Below are 19310 nucleotides of genomic sequence, written 5' to 3'. Positions count from 1 at the left end.
AATATCCAAAAATAAATGGGAAAATCAATGAAAAGAAACAAGTCCTACGTCAAAGTGAAGTGTGCTATTTTCTTTTCTTCTTTCTTTGCAGCAATTCATTAACCCTCAAATAGTTGAAGAAAATTTTGTGCAAAAAATGTCTAGTCTATAGTCCAGTATATAATATGGTCTAGTCTGTAGTCTAGTCTGTAGTTTAGTCTATAGTCTAGTCTATAGTCTAGTCTATAGTCTAGTCCATAGTCTAGTCTATAGTCTAGTCTATAGTCTAGTCTATAGTCTAGTCTATAGTCTAGTCTATAGTCTAGTCTATAGTCTAGTCTATAGTCTAGTCTATAGTCTAGTCTATAGTCTAGTCTATAGTCTAGTCTATAGTCTAGTCTATAGTCTAGTCTATAGTCTAGTCTATAGTCTAGTCTATAGTCTAGTCTATTAGTTAGTTAGTTAGTTTGAAAGGAGGATGCATACACATCAAATCCGAAGAAATACACCTAGGCCTCTATCGGGCCTGTTGTGCGCTCCTTAACCAGTGCCACGGGTGGGAATCGAACCCACCACCTCCGGTCTACCAGACTAGAACACTAACCACTAACCTACCGGAGGCCAGGAGGTCTAGTCTATAGTCTAGTCGATAGTCTAGTCTATAGTCTAGTCTATAGTCTAGTCTATATTCTAGTCTACTCTGTAGTCTAGTGGTCTATGTCTAGTCTGTAGTTTTATCTGTAGTCAAGTCTATAGTCTAGTGTATGGTCTATTCTACTGTCTCGTTTATGGTCTAATCTATAATCTAGTATTGGCAAATAAATTGGAATTTAAATTATTAAAACGTATTTAAACTATCAAAAGTATTTCTTAACACATTTGGGAAATCACTAAAATATTTAGAAAGCTATTAATAAAAAAGCTAAAATTTAATAAAAAAAAAAAACTTTAATTAATATTTCAGTAATAAACAAACAACAATATTAGAATTGCCAACTCTATGTTAGCTAAGATTGTGTTATGTGTGAGTGTAGGTATGTGTAAATAAAAAAGCCATTGAACTGTAAGAAAACCGCTTGCAATTGCATATGGAATAAAAAACATAAAGAACAACAACAATAATAAAGAATAAAAAAAATATAAATAAAAACGAAACTGCATAATCAAAACAATATTATAAGAAAAACAGCAAGCAAACTAGACGACTTCCCTTTAAAACGTAACATGTCTGGACATGCAACGTCATGTAGAAACCGACAACAACAGCAGCAGCAGCAACAACAACTACATATACAAAACAAAAACAATAAACAATACTAAATATGTGGCATACATATACTAAACACTTGTTTAAAACTCAACAGTGTTGGTGATTTTCTTTATAAACTTCAAATTTGCCTAAAGAAATTACTCACCAACACTTGACCACTACGAAGGATTTCTTGGTTGTTTTAAGGCCTACATTTTACCGTTAGTATGCATTGAACTTTGGTAACCTCAACAACTAAACGCGCTAAAATTTTGATATTCGAAAATCTAAAGCCAAGGGAAAGGAAAGCGGATTTTTTTCAACAAATGCCTGGCGGTGGGGTGGGTAAGCAACAAATCTTGGCTGCATTTCAGCAAATCAATAAAATAGTGCAATATTACATGTGCTGCCACCAACAAACAAGTAGAAAAACCGGCCAAAAATTTAAGCAGCTGACATCAGTCAGGGTTAATGGAACTCCACAAAGATAAGCAACAAGAAAATTTGACAATTTCCAAATCAATTTTGCAAAAAATATGTAGTAAAGGTAAGTAAATTTTAATTTAATGATTGTTATAAAAAGACTAACTTAATAATTTATTGTAGAATTTGGTACAAACAGCTGTTAAATAAAAAATAACTATAAAAGCAGAGGATAGCTCATTAGAATTTCTCACCACATTGTCACACTTATGTTAATATGAACCCATCATCTTCATCCTCATTATCCTCTCCACCATTGTATAAGTCCAGCTCTAGGCCACAGTCTTCCACAAATCGTGAAACTCCGTCCATTATACCTTTGGATTATAACTATCAAATAATGGCTCCCTCTGCGTTAAGGCCACAAACTTCCAGATATAATTTGGTCTCACGTTCTTCCACCCGTCAAAGCAATAACTCAGAAGTAGATATGGATATGGATGAAGATCTTCCCTATAGCAGTTTATTCGGTGATCCAGTACCGCCTCCACCACCGGATGGTTTTTTAACCTCTGCCTTCCAGCCCTCACATTACTTACGTTCTACTTCGGTAGATCTTACGTCCGAAGAAGAGCAAACTTTAGGGCAAACAATGACATTGAGCAGCTCTGCCCTGCCTCAGCGTTTATTTCCTCAAGTGCCCTACACTACTCTTATGGGTAGAAGATTTTCTAATACTTCTTCGCAACGAAACTTTGAAATAATGCCCTCGAATATACCCCGACTCAAACCACCTGATATACAAATTCTGGCCAACTCAAGTGGAGGATCCTCATCGGATCCTCAAAATTCACCCAACTATTTATTACTCACACCCCAGGATATTACTAAAAAACCAACTGTTTATGATAATAGTGAGGAACCAGCGGATGTATCAGAACTAAAAGAAACCTACACAATAAGTGATGCACATTCCATTAGGGAATTTATGCAGAGTACTACTAGGAAGTCCAGCACTCCAGAGGATACCCTGGATTTACAAGCATTAAGGCAAGTATTTGAATAATTAACCACATCGAAGTGTCTCTAACATTTTATTATATCCTTTTGCCTCCAGTCCTTCGCAAATTTTAGAAAGTCCATTTCCACGACAATTCTCCAATGAATCATACTCAAGTGGTGAATGGTTTCGTTCGGGTAATCTTGACTATCCGGAATTCAATAAAATGCCCAAACTAAGACCCAGCTCGAAAAATGTTATGTCTATTAAGCGAGATGAAATGCCCATGAACTCACCAGTAGCCGCCATGATAAATGATTCCAATGGTTCAAGTAGTGGCGAGGAACGTCTGCTAGAAGCTACACAAACTTTAGGCAAACCCTCGGTATGTTTGGAATCTTTGAAAGCGCCCGAAAGACCTCCCAGTCCTTCTCCCTCATGTTTGAGATCTTTAGATGAAAATATCGTGTTGACACCTAGAGAGTATATAAAACAAAGGCGAAAAAGTATATATCCCACACAATTGGTGGAACAAGAACCTGCAGATGAAGAAGAATACCCTCCACCCATACCGCCGAAACCTCACCTAATAGATGAAAATGATTTAGTCAAAACACAAGCTCAAACTCCGCTAAAAAGAGAAGTATCACCTGTGATATTAAAAGACTCAATAACTACAGGAGGGGATTATAGGTGAGTCCATTAAACTATAAAAGTAATCATATTTAAAATAAATATTTTCATAAAACTAAATACTTTTAGAGTGGATCAACCTAGACTTCATAAGAAAACCTCATTTACCATAATAAGTAATAAATCTCCTCAATCTTCACAACCACAAAGTCCCCGATATCTCCGGACACGCGAACACACCTCAGCATCTTTGATACCCACAAAACAAATATCCCTACCCAAACATCAATTGCAACGAAAGTCTTTATCGTCCACACAGCTAAAACTGCCTCATTTAATGCCTCCCTCTTCGACACCTCTAGCAGCTGATGATTCTCCACGTCCATCAGTGCAATTCGATATGACAGGACGTCATAGTCCCAGCAAACTGCCACCACAGAAAGGTATACTCCAGCACAAAGAGTCGTTGACTTCCTCTCAGGATACACTGCCAACTCAGCATATGAGAAGACGTTCTTCAATACTGCCGCCTATGGCTAAAACACCAACAAGACCTCAAATGAAAAGTTGTGAAGCTTTGCCTCTGATAACAGATCCTTATCGTACTTCTATTCCTCGGCTTAATCGTTCGGCATTAGAATTGGGTCCCGAAAGTGCTGTTTTTCCACCGGGAGCCTTACCCAGACCCCTTAAACCTAATCCAAATCCAACACGTAAACAAAAGGGGTTGCTTAAGGTATTAAATCATGAGGATACTCTCTCACGCATTCCACTTAAATCTAACTGGTCTAGCATGGACGACTTATGGTTGGAACGTAAAAGAAAATCCATACTCTCACCTATGCATGATAAAACTAGTAGAAGAAGATCTAGTTCAACATCGCCATCCCGCCGTAGTTCTACACAAACAACTTCCGATCGAAGAAGTTCTAATCTAAGTACCGTAACAACTTCCGATTTTAGTTTTCGTCGCCCTTCCATAGCTACTAAACCCAAAACACCTCAAACCCAAAGAAAGTCTGTCTTCCAGTTACCTAGTCCTGCCACAAGACGAAAATCTTCGTCAACTTCTAGTATAGGAACCACACAAAGTCGTCCATCAAGAACAAAAATTGCCAAGCCTACCACATTGTCACCTATAATTGGTACACCCAATAAAGACAGCAGCTCGGCGCAAAGTCCTTTACATACTGTTAGACCTCCTGCTCCCTCATCTGATAGTGTTTCGGATACCAACTCAAGAAGGGATTCTATATCGAAAATACCCATTAGAAGTCAAGCAAATTCTCGATCGAATTCCCGTATGAGTTCACATGGAGAATCCAGAACAGCCTCCAGAACAGGGTCACCCAATAAAGAGTATACGGCCACTGGGGGTCGACCAAGAACTGTATCTAACATGAAAGATTATCAGGAATTAGGAGGACGTTCATCGCAAATAGGTTCCAGTTCGGGAGTACATTCAAGAACAAGCTCTCCTATGAAAGACTTTCAAGACACTGGAGGCCGTCTCTCACAAACGACCGTACGTCCTGGAGAATATTCCAGAAATACATCGCCTCTTAAAGAATATCAAGAACTTGGGGGACGTCTATCCCAAATGGCAACAAGTAGTGGTGGCATTTATTCAAGAACTACATCTCCTATGAAAGAATACCAAGAAACAGAAGGACGTACCTCACAAATTCGTTCAAGAACTGGATCCCCTATAAAAGACTATCCTGAAGTGGGCAGGCGTTCACGAGCTGGTTCAATCATGAAAAACTATCAAGACAGAGAAGGAGGACGTACTTCACAAATTGCCACCAGTCGTTCAGGTTCAAGAGCTTCGCAATATGTAACATCCCAACCGGGTTCTCGAGCACAATCAAGAGCCACATCTAGAAACGCTTCTAGATCGACATCAAGAGCCTCAACTAGACCTATATCATTGCCGGGATCAAGGCCCACTTCACGTATGGAACAAGCCAAGGATATAGCAAATTCTAGATCAAATTCTCGTCTTAGTATGCATTCCTCCAAGAGAGGTGGTAGCATTTCTCCTATAGTGGGACGGAAAACACCTCCAAAACCAGTGTCAGCAAGAAGAAAATCTGTATCTCTTAGTCCTAAAATCAAAAAGAAGGGATTATCTCGAAGAGGATCTATAAGTCCAGCGGGAATGAAAGCAAAAGGTTGCCGCAGTCGTAGTCGCAGTAAGGCGCGATCCAGTCCCGATCGAGTTTCTAGATCACGCATACCAGTTAGTCATGAAAACGGTAGAAGTTCTACGAAATCACCGCCCAGTAAAAAGAAACCCAATATCACCACAGATCTACGCAGAACATCTTCGCTTAAAGCAAAAGCAAAAACACCAACAAAACAACCAGCAAGTGCCAAAAAAATACCAACATCAGTTCGAAAACCCGAAACCAGTGTTAAAAGAACGCCCTCATCGGTAGCAAAACAAGGAGCTATGACAAAGAAGCCAACCGGCAGCATACAAAAACCTGCTGCTGTCAAAAGAGAACCTTCTAATGTCTCTATAAAGCCAGCAATCAGTGGAAAACCAGCAACAAGAGAACCAACTAGTCTTAGTATTAAAAAGAAAGCTAACGCCGCGAAAACCCCAACATTAGGCAAAAAGAATGGTAAAGATACACCGGCAGATAAAAAGGGTCTTAATAAAGGAGCAAAAGAGGCTGGTGCCAAAGTGGAGAGTAGCAAGGCGGCCGATATTGCGGAAGCCAAACAACAGAAAAATGATGAAACTGCAGGGGTAAGCAAAATGACTGAGGAACAAGCACAAAACTCTGCGGCAACCAATGTGGCAGTACCCATGTTAACGACACTGAAGAAGCAACCCTCTTCAGTTGCTATAATGCGTGTAAGTTCCAAAATTAGCTTGCTTAAGAAAAGAACCGATAGCACTATTAGTAAAAAGACTTTAGACTTATTAATACCCGAAGTAGAGACCAAGGAGGTGGAAGGTAAGTATATTAAGTACACTAAAGGTTTTGTTATAATAAGTTATAAGTTTCAGCACCCTCACCTACCCAACAATTAGCGGAAATGGCTTTAGCGGAAGGTGGCTCTATACCCGCGGCTATATTGGAAAAGTCACAAAAAACTTTGGAGAATATACAAAAAACGGTAACAGAAGCCACGGAAGAAATACAAAAAACCATCAATGAGAATCTTACAGATCTCAAAAGTTTGGAACAGGATATGGGTCTCACCTCGGATAGTGCAGGTTCTCCTACACCTAGTGTAACGACAGTAGTAGAAAAAAGATCAGGCTCCAAAAAGGAAAAAGGTGAATCAGTATCACGTCTGGGTACAGCAGAGGGTCAAGAGGGTAAAATGTCCTCCAAAAGTCCTCTACCACCAACACAACCTATTGAAGCAGCGGTTTCAGTATTAAATCCAGATGAGACTCATGCAACAGCTGCATCGGCTATGAGTAATGGTTCATCACAATTGGATGCTGGTAATGTGGGTAAAGGAACAGCGTTAACTACTGCAGGTGGTACAACTGAAAGGGTTAGTGAACGTGCTATATCAGTATTGCCTGAAGTTGACTGTGAAAGTGCAAATTTGCAGAGTTATCAAGGCGAGACTGCAGGCGGTGAAGTTGATGACAAAGTACAATCTGCTATGGAATCTGATGCTTTGGATAGAGCTGATGGTGGTCCTGCTGAAGACTATGAAACAGAAGCAAAACGTAGATCACCAGATGGACAGGGTGGTTCACAAGTGGGCAGTGGCAAAGGGTAAGTGAGAATTTTACATTTGGCTTATAAAAAATTTTGATGAACTAGTAGTGGATTTTTAACTTATTTAGTTTTTCTAATGCTTATGGAATATGCCAAAGAATCTTGACAGTTTTAAGGTTATTGTACGCTTAATAACTCGTAGCACAAAAATATTCGCTAGGCTTCCTCTGAATGCATCCATGTATGACGTGTATGCTTAAGAACCATCACATTACTGACACATTTTTTTTAACTTTTTATTTTTCTTTTTCTCTCAAATACACATTAAAACTCAGTCAGTGATTAAGAAATTGCATGACAGCTTATAAAAAAATTTTAACTGAAAAATAACTGCAGTAGTATAAGTTGTTAAGATAAATTAAAAACTACCTCTAACCTGAAGTTTCAAAACGCGTATGTTTTGCTCCACTGTTTTTCATACATCAATATTTTTAGTACATGTGAAGCTTTTTACTATGGTTTATTAATGTTAAAGTGTGTGTATGTGAAAATTTGCATGTACATGCATGCATGAACAAAAGAGGGTAATTGATGTTAAGGTGTTAGTTTAGAAATACCAAACACCTTATAGTAAAATATTTTATAAAATTATTTTTCTTGTTAAATTTTCAAAATTACTATCTACTTAAATTGATTTCAAATAAAAAATTTTCAAATTTTAAAATCGAATTTTGTACATTTTTCATTCGATACAAATTTAGGAATGAATTATAATTTTCAAAATTAATATATAATTTTTTTCTTAGCACCCATTATGTTGTAATACACACAAATGTACATACATATTTACATTTTTTACCATTATTTGCATTTTCTATCATGCACATGAACATATGTATGTAGTATGTAACTTTTTTAAACGTATTCTTTATTGTTGGTTGATATTGTATATTATTTTTACCGGTTGAGGTTAAAGGTCAAAAAATATGATTACTTTAGAAGAAGATTGCAAGAGTGGGAGTATGGTAATTCAAACATATATACATAGATATGAATTGCTAGAAAAAGTTGTAATACATGCTTGACCTTTAAACTTTATTTTAACATCCCAGTAGTTCGATAAATAGTCAATGAATTCGAAAAAGACAGAGGTTTCCATTTACGTCTAACAACCTGGTTGCTTTATTTCGTTATTCGAGGTTAAAGACAATCGTCACTTTAGTGACCCCTAAAGATTTTTGCTGTCTCTGCGTAGTCTATCAGGTGACGATTGTTAAAATAGCTAGGTGACCTTGACGATTGGTGGCTAGGGGTAATCTAAATTGGAAGAACTGTTCAACCGAACTTCCAACATTTAATATAAATGGAATAAAAACTAGACTATAGACCAGACTATAGACTAGACTATAGACCAGACTATAGACTAGACTATAGACTAGACTATAGACTAGACTATAGACTAGACTATAGACTAGACTATAGACTAGACTATAGACTAGACTATAGACTAGACTATAGACTAGACTATAGACTAGACTATAGACTAGACTATAGACTAGACTATAGACTAGACTATAGACTAGACTATAGACTAGAATATACAAAAAACGGTAACAGAAGCCACGGAAGAAATACAAAAAACCATCAATGAGAATCTTACAGATCTCAAAAGTTTGGAACAGGATATGGGTCTCACCTCGGATAGTGCAGGTTCTCCTACACCTAGTGTAACGACAGTAGTAGAAAAAAGATCAGGCTCCAAAAAGGAAAAAGGTGAATCAGTATCACGTCTGGGTACAGCAGAGGGTCAAGAGGGTAAAATGTCCTCCAAAAGTCCTCTACCACCAACACAACCTATTGAAGCAGCGGTTTCAGTATTAAATCCAGTCTAGTCTATAGTCTATACTAGACTATAGACTAGACTATAGACTAGACTATAGACTAGATTATAGACTAGATTATAGACTAGACTATAGACTAGACTATAGACTAGACTATAGACTAGACTATAGACTAGACTATAGACTAGACTATAGACTAGACTATAGACTAGACTATAGATTTTCTCAACGAAATCTTGTTCAGATTATAAAAAGTTGTTAAATGAATCTTTGGATTTATAACAAGTTTCTGAATGATTCTTAATAATTTTCATAATAAAAAATTGATCAGATAGTTCTTAAAGGAAACTTGTTGAGATTCTAAACAAGTTTCTTATTGAAAAATTAAGTTTAAAAATATTCAGATTCTAAGGATTTTGTTGAACTATGTTCTTTTCTATTAGATTTATTCGCTAAAAATTTCGCTTTCTTTTTAACAGCACTAGTTAATTAACATAAATTTCTTATTTACAATACAACTCAATATAATTGTACAATGGAGTGACTCGTACTAGACAAAATCTAAACTGAGTGCTAATATAAATAATAAAACTTACAACTATGCTGGTACGGCTGACGAGTGGCTACTCACAAGGAGTGAATACTTGCAAATATATACATATGTATACATATATGAACATAACGTCGGCTTACCTGAAAATAGAAAAATGTTTAAAAATCTTTAATTAAAAAAATATATAAAAATTTATTTGTTTAAAATAAAATTCTGCAAATAATTTTGGGTAATAACTCTGACACTAGTGGATATAAATATATACCTGGAATTTAGAAAACCATGACTAAAACTTTCAAAAGGAACTTCTCACAATATCTTTTGCTGTTCTGAGCACGCTATATAATACCAACAGACATACTTAACAAAACATAAGGAAATTCTACGGCTAACAATCACACATACAGGCATAAATTATAAATACCAATAAAAAAGAGTATGAGTTAAATTAAACACATACTTGTAAACAATAAAATGGTAAGGTGACCCCTATAAAGGAAATAAAACAAACTAATACTACAACAATTATTATTCTTTACACTAACTACAACAATAATAATTTGCATAACTACTCTGTACAATGTTTTAAAACCGCAAACAGTTTTTTGTTTTTGTTTTTACTTTAACTTTTATTGACGACCATACACGACGACAGCGTCAGAGGCGACTACATCCTAGTAAGAACAACAGCGGCGACCACCTCTTTTAGGATTTCCGTTATATAGCATGTCACGTCCTTCATGTACATATTTGTGTTTGCAATAGTAGAAGTACTTTTTAACAAACACACACATACACTCATGAAGAAAAATGTGTATATGGCGAAGTGTATATGTGTGTGTTATCGAACATTTTGTTGCAAATATTGCAGTTATAAAGAACAACTTTTTTATAACTATTTAAAGTTTTGATTTTTGTTATTCATATATGGGTCATTCCCCATAGCCCGGCCTAAAAGACTTAGACTATACCAATTGACTAGACCGATGACTAGACTATAAAAAAACAATAGACTAGACTAAAGATTAGACTATAGACTAAAGACTAGATTATACTATCTATATGAAGTCTATAGCCTACACTATCGACTAGACTTTAGACTACACTATAGAATATACTATAGAATATACTACTTTCTAGACTATAGACTAGACTAAATACTAGACTATGGACTGGTCTACTGGCTAAACTATAGAGTCTAAACTATATAGTCTAGACTATAGACTAGACTATAGACTAGACTATAGACTAGACTATAGACTAGACTATAGACTAGACTATAGACTAGACTATAGACTAGACTATAGACTAGACTATAGACTAGACTATAGACTAGACTATAGACTAGACTATAGACTAGACTATAAACTAGACTATAGACTAGACTATAGACTAGACTATAGACTAGACTATAGACTAGACTATAGACTAGACTATAGACTAGACTATAGACTAGACTATAGACTAGACTATAGACTAGACTATAGACTAGACTATAGACTAGACTATAGACTAGACTATAGACTAGACTATAGACTAGACTATAGACTAGACTATAGACTAGACTATAGACTAGACTATAGACTAGACTATAGACTAGACTATAGACTAGACTATAGACTAGACTATAGACTAGACTATAGACTAGACTATAGACTAGACTATAGACTAGACTATAGACTAGACTATAGACTAGACTATAGACTAGACTATAGACTAGACTATAGACTAGACTATAGACTAGACTATAGACTAGACTATAGACTAGACTATAGACTAGACTATAGACTAGACTATAGACTAGACTATAGACTAGACTATAGACTAGACTATAGACTAGACTATAGACTAGACTATAGACTAGACTATAGACTAGACTATAGACTAGACTATAGACTAGACTATAGACTAGACTATAGACTAGACTATAGACTAGACTATAGACTAGACTATAGACTAGACTATAGACGAAAGATTTTACGACACAATTATTTTTTAAAAAGAAAATTTATAATTTTCCATTGCGTCCAGAAACTTTGGAATCACCCATAAAAAAAATCCAAAAACAATTCTTAAACATTCACATGGCATAAATGTACAGTTACTTTCAATTGTTGTATTTGCAGTTATTGTTATGTTTTCCCTGTAGCATTTTATAAAATTTGTTTTTTCTTTTTGAATTGAAAATTTCAATAAAATGGTTTTCGTGTACAAGTCAATTGAATATTAAATACAAACAGCTTAACTGAATGACTGACTGGTGGTTGCGTTAGTTGTTTCGTGGGTTATTTGCTTAAGACCCGTACTCATCAACAAACAGTCTTGAACTGGACATCACGTGAAACAGCACTTAATTTCAACAACTAAGAAAAAATACCCAAAATTAAAAAAAAACGACCAAAAAATTTTTCTAAGAATAACTATTTCAATAAAGAGTTTAAAAGAATTTTTCACACAAATACTTCACAATACAAGTCTAAAAGACCTTTTGCATAGTTTAATATAAAATTTTAATTATTTTAATAAGATTTCATGTCAAGGAGTGTATACAGATATAATAAAATCAAATAATAAAAAAATCGAAAAATTTGACCCAAATTTAAAAGCGCCAAAAAATCCAACATAAGACGTAATAAACGTAATAATCGTGTAAGAAAATTTAACGAGTGTTTATTTTGTATATACTTTTAATAAAACTTCGCGTTAAAAAGAAATTATAAAATAAATAAAAGAAAAAACAGCAAAATAATGATACATAAGAAGGGTAAACGCAAAAGTTCAGTGGTTTTCCACATTGAATTACCGCACGAAATTAAGGCAGCGGAAAAATATTTTTACAGGTATTTTAAAAATTTGTTATAGTTAAAAAGTAATTTTCTAAGAAGTTGTTAAAATGTTTAAGATAACTAGTGGCTTGCAATGAAAAACGTTTATGAAGTGTTTTAAAAAGTTAATTTTCTGTACAAATATTCGTTGAAAATAATGTTTACTATGGAGTGCTCATAGGCGTATGATTGATTTTTTTGAAATAAATAATGCTCATACGCTCAGTAACACCTTAAATTGTTGACATTTAAGAAAATCATTATTTGATGGCAACAAAGTTCTTGGGTACACAGGAGTATATTAAAAGGTAAAAACTCATAGTGAAAAAATAGCAAACACTTTTCTGACCGAAAAGTGATTGAAAACAATTATTTTAACGAAAACGAGAGATTTTCAAAACATTTTTTTAACAAACACTGGATGAAATTCTAAACAATTTTCTTAAAGAACTCTGTATGAGATTCTAAAAAAAAATTCTTAACGAAATTCTTTTCGAAAACTGGTTGAGATTCTCAACAATTTTCTTAACGAAAACTGGTTGAGATTCTCAACAATTTTCTTACCGAAAACTGGTTGAGATTCTCAACAATTTTCTTCACGAAAACTGGTTGAAATTCTCAACAATTTTCTTAATGAAAACTGGTTAAGATCACCAACAACTTACCTAACGAAATATAGATTAGATTCTCAACAATTTTCTTAACGAAAACTGGTTGAGATTCTCAACAATTTTCTTAACGAAAACTGGTTGAGATTCTCAACAATTTTCTTAACGAAAACTGGTTGAGATTCTCAACAATTTTCTTAACGAAAACTGGTTGAGATTCTCAACAATTTTCTTAACGAAAACTGGTTGAGATTCTCAACAATTTTCTTAACGAAAACTGGTTGAGATTCTCAACAATTTTCTTAACGAAAACTGGTTGAGATTCTCAACAATTTTCTTAACGAAAACTGGTTGAGATTCTCAACAATTTTCTTAACGAAAACTGGTTGAGATTCTCAACAATTTTCTTAACGAAAACTGGTTGAGATTCTCAACAATTTTCTTAACGAAAACTGGTTGAGATTCTCAACAATTTTCTTAACGAAAACTGGTTGAGATTCTCAACAATTTTCTTAACGAAAACTGGTTGAGATTCTCAACAATTTTCTTAACGAAAACTGGTTGAGATTCTCAACAATTTTCTTAACGAAAACTGGTTGAGATTCTCAACGATTTTCTTAACGAAAACTGGTTGAGATTCTCAACAATTTTCTTAATGAAAACTGGTTGAGATTCTCAACAATTTTCTTAACGAAAACTGGTTGAGATTCTCAACAATTTTCTTAACGAAATGTGACAGAGATTCTGAACAATTTTCCAGACGAAAACTATATTTGTTCAGGATTTGAAAAATCGTCTAGATTCTTAACGCTTTTCCGAAGCAAAAACTTTTTTGTATTCTAAACCAAAAAATCCGCCTGGCACTTCTTTTGCATGTCATCAATTAAAAACAAATTGTTATTTATTGCATATTAAGTAGCTCAAACTCTTGGCTGCCAAAAACGCTCAAACCAATGGCCAAAATGCCAACAATAAAACATAAAACCTCAAACACTTTAGCCAAAACAACCCATCACAAACAATCAAAATTGACCTTGTGACGAGTTGTAAAGTACAACTTTTTAAGCAACTTCTGGGTAATTGCTTTAGTAATAAAAAAATAAAATTTAGCTTTATAAAGCTTTTTTTTCAACAATAATAAAAATAATGTTTTTATTTTCTGTCCAAATTCCTTACCCTACTGAAATAGCAAATATTGTTAAGTTTTACTGCTTTAAAACTTGTTAATCATTATTGTTGTTATTTAAAACAGGGTGTAAGCAAATTCGTTTTTCACCATGACTTTGGATATTTTTTTAAATTAAAATTGCTCATACGTAAAAATGTTTACAACTAACATACGATAGGTTTAAACGTATATAAAGCCTTTAGGTTTTTTTTTTTGACTGTAAATTTATTGTTTAGAGTGTCTTAGGTAGTATATAGTTTTCATTAAGAATTTTTTTCACCAAAAGTTGAATGAATAAATAAAATACCACATGATTAAAATAAGTTTCAGTTGTGTTTGCCAAGCGGTCAAGTTGTGTTTTTTTGTTTAGTTTGTTATATGTGAAAATTTTAAAAATTTTGGAAAATAAACTGTTTAACTTAGGGATTAAAATATTTTAATTTTATTACTCAAAAGGTAATCAAATTGCCAAAAAACAACTCCTTAACGAAAAAATATAAAATAACTAATATCTTGTTAAGCCATCATTAAGTAAATTTGCTATTAAACAGTCAAAAATTGCCAATAAAGCTCTTAAATGCAATAAAATAACATGAATTTAATGGTTGTTAGTGTCAAATCTTTAAAAGTAAATAAAGTGATAATTTTGGTAAATTTCCATTTAAGTATTTTATTAAAGAACACCAGGTCGTATAAAAGTTATACACAATATATACCAACACTCATACGGCACCATACCAAAAATAATACTACAATTATTTTCTTGCAGAATTTTATTAACTTTCAATTTTCTTACGGAAAATATGATGAGATTTCAAACCATTTTACAACAAAATAAGCATGAGATTTTTAACAATTTTTTAAAGGAAAACCGGTCGAAATTCTCCAAATTGTCCAACAATTTTCTTTACGAAATCTGAATGAGATTTCAAACAATTTTCTTAACGAAATGTGGATAAGATTCCCTAGAACTTTCTTAACGAAAACTGGTTGAGATTCTCAATAATTTTCTCAACGTAATGTATATGAGATTCTTAACAATTTTCTTAACGGAAACTTGTTGAGATTCTATACAATTTTCTTTGCGAAATGTGGATGAGATTCTCTACAATTTTCTTTGCGAAATGTGGATGAGATTCTCAACAATTTTCTTAACGAAAACTGTTTGAGATTCTCAACAATTTTCTTAACGAAAACTGATTGAGATTCTCAACAATTTTCTTAACGAAAACTGGTTGAGATTCTCAACAATTTTCTTAACGAAAACTGGTTGAGATACTCCCAAATTTTCTTAACGAAAACTGGTTGAGATTCTCAAAAATTTTCTTAACGAAAACTGTTTAAGATTCTCAAAAACTTTCTTAACGAAAACTGTTTGAGATTCTCAACAATTTTCTTAACGAAAACTGGTTGAGATTCTCAACAATTTTCTTAACGAAAACTGGTTGAGATTCTCAACAATTTTCTTAACGAAAACTGGTTGAGATTCTCAACAATTTTCTTAACGAAAACTGGTTGAGATTCTCAACAATTTTCTTAACGAAAACTGATTGAGATTTTCAATAATTTTCTTTCATGTGGATGAAATTCTTATCGACATGTAGATGAGATTCTCAATAATTTTCTTAAAAAAACTGTTTGAAATTCTCAACAATTTTCTTAACGAAATGTGGTTGAGATTCTTAATTTTCCTAACTATTTTTTAATATTTTTTCTAAACGATTGAAACAAATACATATTGTTTATGCGAAATCTAAAATTCCTAAAATATAACTCATACGCTTCTAAGAACAACTTATTATATTTAAATTTATAAAAAAATATATATAAATCATTGCAACCTTTAGTTTCACATTACACCAGCTCAATTGAAACACACAATAAGTGTTTAGAGAAATAAATCAGGTCATTTTTATAAATATTTAAATATTCACTAATATCGAACACACCTTTTTCATTTATTTTTCCAAAAAAAAAAAAAAAACAAAAATATTTGCATATTTTATATTACATGTATGTAAATTGAAACATGCAATTTTAAAAGGAGCAAAAGGTAAGAAATCGTTAAACCACCCCTGCCAAAAGCCAATCAAAGAAATAAAATATTCATAACCTGCATTTGCGGTAAAAGAAAATCAAATGAAAACCTCAGGTAAATAGCAAGCAAAAAGAAAAAAAAGAAATGGAGTTTTATAACTGACAAGTTTTTTGAAAGAGTAAGTAGAAATGTCCTTTAAATTTAATGGCTTATTATTACAATGATTATTATCTTGACACTGTATCCACAATATGGTAATGTATCACTTCCGTTTTAGAGTTTTTTCTCCTCAGTTTTTTTTCGATTCCCAAGTTTAATCATTGTTAAGAGTTTAAAACGTTTTGTATTTAAACAATCTAGTTTTGTTATATTTGTATTATAACTAGTTTCCGTTAGTATTATAGATTCACATTGGCATTGTCCTTTTCTTGTTGGCAGTTTTTCATTATAGGAAATTACAAAGGATTTGCTGCATGTGCATATATGCAGTAAAGGTTTTTTGTTTTTAGCGGAAAAAAAAGGAAATATTTTGAAATGACCTTTGACTTTACAATTTTTTTATAATATGTTTACATATCTCTTGTCTTCATAACTCTTTTGTAATATTATGACAGCCTTTATTCAATGTTAATAAGCAGGGTCAAGTGTACTTAAAGAAATTTATATTAAATATGCAAATATGAAAATATTGTAAATATTTTAAGAAATTTACAAATAATCTCAACTATACTCAACTTTTCTTATAGATCCGGCAGTCAGGAGTATTTGGAAAACAAATCGCTCTCCGACGAAGAAGAGGGGACCACGCCCAAAGGCTGCTGTCGTTGTTGTGCTAAATTCTGTATGCCATGTCGTCGTTTGCGCTGTTCACGCTGTTGTCAACGCAAAAAATCCTCAAACAAAGATGAGGCTGAACAGCCAGTACTCTCAGCTACCAGTAGTGCCACCACCACACATCTCGAAATAGTCGATGAAAAGGAAAAGACAAAAACTTCTTGTTGGCAAAAATTAAATTGTTGTAGAAATTGTAAGAAAAAGCCAAAAGATTCAATGGACTCATCGTTGTCACTTAAGAAAGAAGAACGTTTTAAGGAAACTTCCTTTAGACCCATGGGACCACCAAAACAAAGTAAATGTGGTTTGTGTTTAAGTAAGATATTCTGTTGTCGTTCGGTTAATAAAATCGATCCGAAGACGGGCGATGAAACGGAGGTAAAGAAATGTTGCTTTTGTATACCTTGTCGCAAAAAGCGTGGTCCAGTTCAAGGTTCAGCCGTTAGTTCGGTGGCAGGAGGTTCCACAGCTGCTTGGGAAGATCCTGAAAGAGGTATTACGGCCACGGATGGGTCTATTGTGGAGGGTCAAGATGTGGCAGTTAAAGAGTAAGTAGAAAATCTAAACAAGTTCTTAATTTGAACTAGTTTTCGTTAAAAAATTGTTGAGAATGTCAATTAGTTTTCGTTAAGAAAATTGTTGAGAGTCTCAACCAGTTTTCGATCAGAAAATTGTTGGGAATCTCAACCACTATTCATTAAGAAAATTGTTGAGATCTCAACCAGTTTTCGTTAAGAAAATTGTTGAGAATCTCAACCAGTTTTCGTTAAGAAAATTGTTGAGAATCTCAACCAGTTTTCGTTAAGAAAATTGTTGAGAATCTAATCTATATTTCGTTAGGTAAGTTGTTGGTGATCTTAACCAGTTTTCATTAAGAAAATTGTTGAGAATTTCAACCAGTTTTCGTGAAGAAAATTGTTGAGAATCTCAACCAGTTTTCGGTAAGAAAATTGTTGAGAATCTCAACCAGTTTTCGTTAAGAAAATTGTTGAGAATCTCAACCAGTTTTCGAAAAGAATTTCGTTAAGAATTTTTTTTTAGAATCTCATACAGAGTTCTTTAAGAAAATTGTTTAGAATTTCATCCAGTGTTTGTTAAAAAAATGTTTTGAAAATCTCTCGTTTTCGTTAAAATAATTGTTTTCAATCACTTTTCGGTCAGAAAAGTGTTTGCTATTTTTTCACTATGAGTTTTTACCTTTTAATATACTCCTGTGTACCCAAGAACTTTGTTGCCATCAAATAATGATTTTCTTAAATGTCAACAATTTAAGGTGTTACTGAGCGTATGAGCATTATTTATTTCAAAAAAATCAATCATACGCCTATGAGCACTCCATAGTAAACATTATTTTCAACGAATATTTGTACAGAAAATTAACTTTTTAAAACACTTCATAAACGTTTTTCATTGCAAGCCACTAGTTATCTTAAACATTTTAACAACTTCTTAGAAAATTACTTTTTAACTATAACAAATTTTTAAAATACCTGTAAAAATATTTTTCCGCTGCCTTAATTTCGTGCGGTAATTCAATGTGGAAAACCACTGAACTTTTGCGTTTACCCTTCTTATGTATCATTATTTTGCTGTTTTTTCTTTTATTTATTTTATAATTTCTTTTTAACGCGAAGTTTTATTAAAAGTATATACAAATAAACACTCGTTAAATTTTCTTACACGATTATTACGTTTATTACGTCTTATGTTGGATTTTTTGGCGCTTTTAAATTTGGGTCAAATTTTTCGATTTTTTTATTATTTGATTTTATTATATCTGTATACACTCCTTGACATGAAATCTTATTAAAATAATTAAAATTTTATATTAAACTATGCAAAAGGTCTTTTAGACTTGTATTGTGAAGTATTTGTGTGAAAAATTCTTTTAAACTCTTTATTGAAATAGTTATTCTTAGAAAAATTTTTTGGTCGTTTTTTTTTAATTTTGGGTATTTTTTCTTAGTTGTTGAAATTAAGTGCTGTTTCACGTGATGTCCAGTTCAAGACTGTTTGTTGATGAGTACGGGTCTTAAGCAAATAACCCACGAAACAACTAACGCAACCACCAGTCAGTCATTCAGTTAAGCTGTTTGTATTTAATATTCAATTGACTTGTACACGAAAACCATTTTATTGAAATTTTCAATTCAAAAAGAAAAAACAAATTTTATAAAATGCTACAGGGAAAACATAACAATAACTGCAAATACAACAATTGAAAGTAACTGTACATTTATGCCATGTGAATGTTTAAGAATTGTTTTTGGATTTTTTTTATGGGTGATTCCAAAGTTTCTGGACGCAATGGAAAATTATAAATTTTCTTTTTAAAAAATAATTGTGTCGTAAAATCTTTCGTCTATAGTCTAGTCTATAGTCTAGTCTATAGTCTAGTCTATAGTCTAGTCTATAGTCTAGTCTATAGTCTAGTCTATAGTCTAGTCTATAGTCTAGTCTATAG

At 33.1% G+C, this 19310-nt stretch overlaps 1 protein-coding gene across 1 annotated transcript in view; it reads left to right on the top strand.

Annotated features, from left to right (window-relative positions):
• The first annotated feature begins 1554 nt into the window (after positions 1-1554).
• Positions 1555-19310, top strand: part of LOC111683872 (protein stum) — a 24247-nt gene continuing 6491 nt past the window's right edge. The window contains exons 1-6 of the mRNA XM_046955750.1: positions 1555-1569; positions 1896-2701; positions 2769-3344; positions 3414-6253; positions 6301-7036; positions 16759-17394. Coding sequence (XP_046811706.1) covers positions 1555-1569; positions 1896-2701; positions 2769-3344; positions 3414-6253; positions 6301-7036; positions 16759-17394 — 5609 coding nt within the window. The remainder of the gene's footprint in view (positions 1570-1895; positions 2702-2768; positions 3345-3413; positions 6254-6300; positions 7037-16758; positions 17395-19310) is intronic.

Source organism: Lucilia cuprina, chromosome 6, assembly GCF_022045245.1.
Source record: "Lucilia cuprina isolate Lc7/37 chromosome 6, ASM2204524v1, whole genome shotgun sequence".
In the NCBI taxonomy this organism is placed as follows: Eukaryota; Metazoa; Arthropoda; class Insecta; order Diptera; family Calliphoridae; genus Lucilia; species Lucilia cuprina.
The sequence above is the reverse complement of the archived record's forward strand: the minus strand, read 5'-3'. Positions and strand labels throughout refer to the sequence as shown.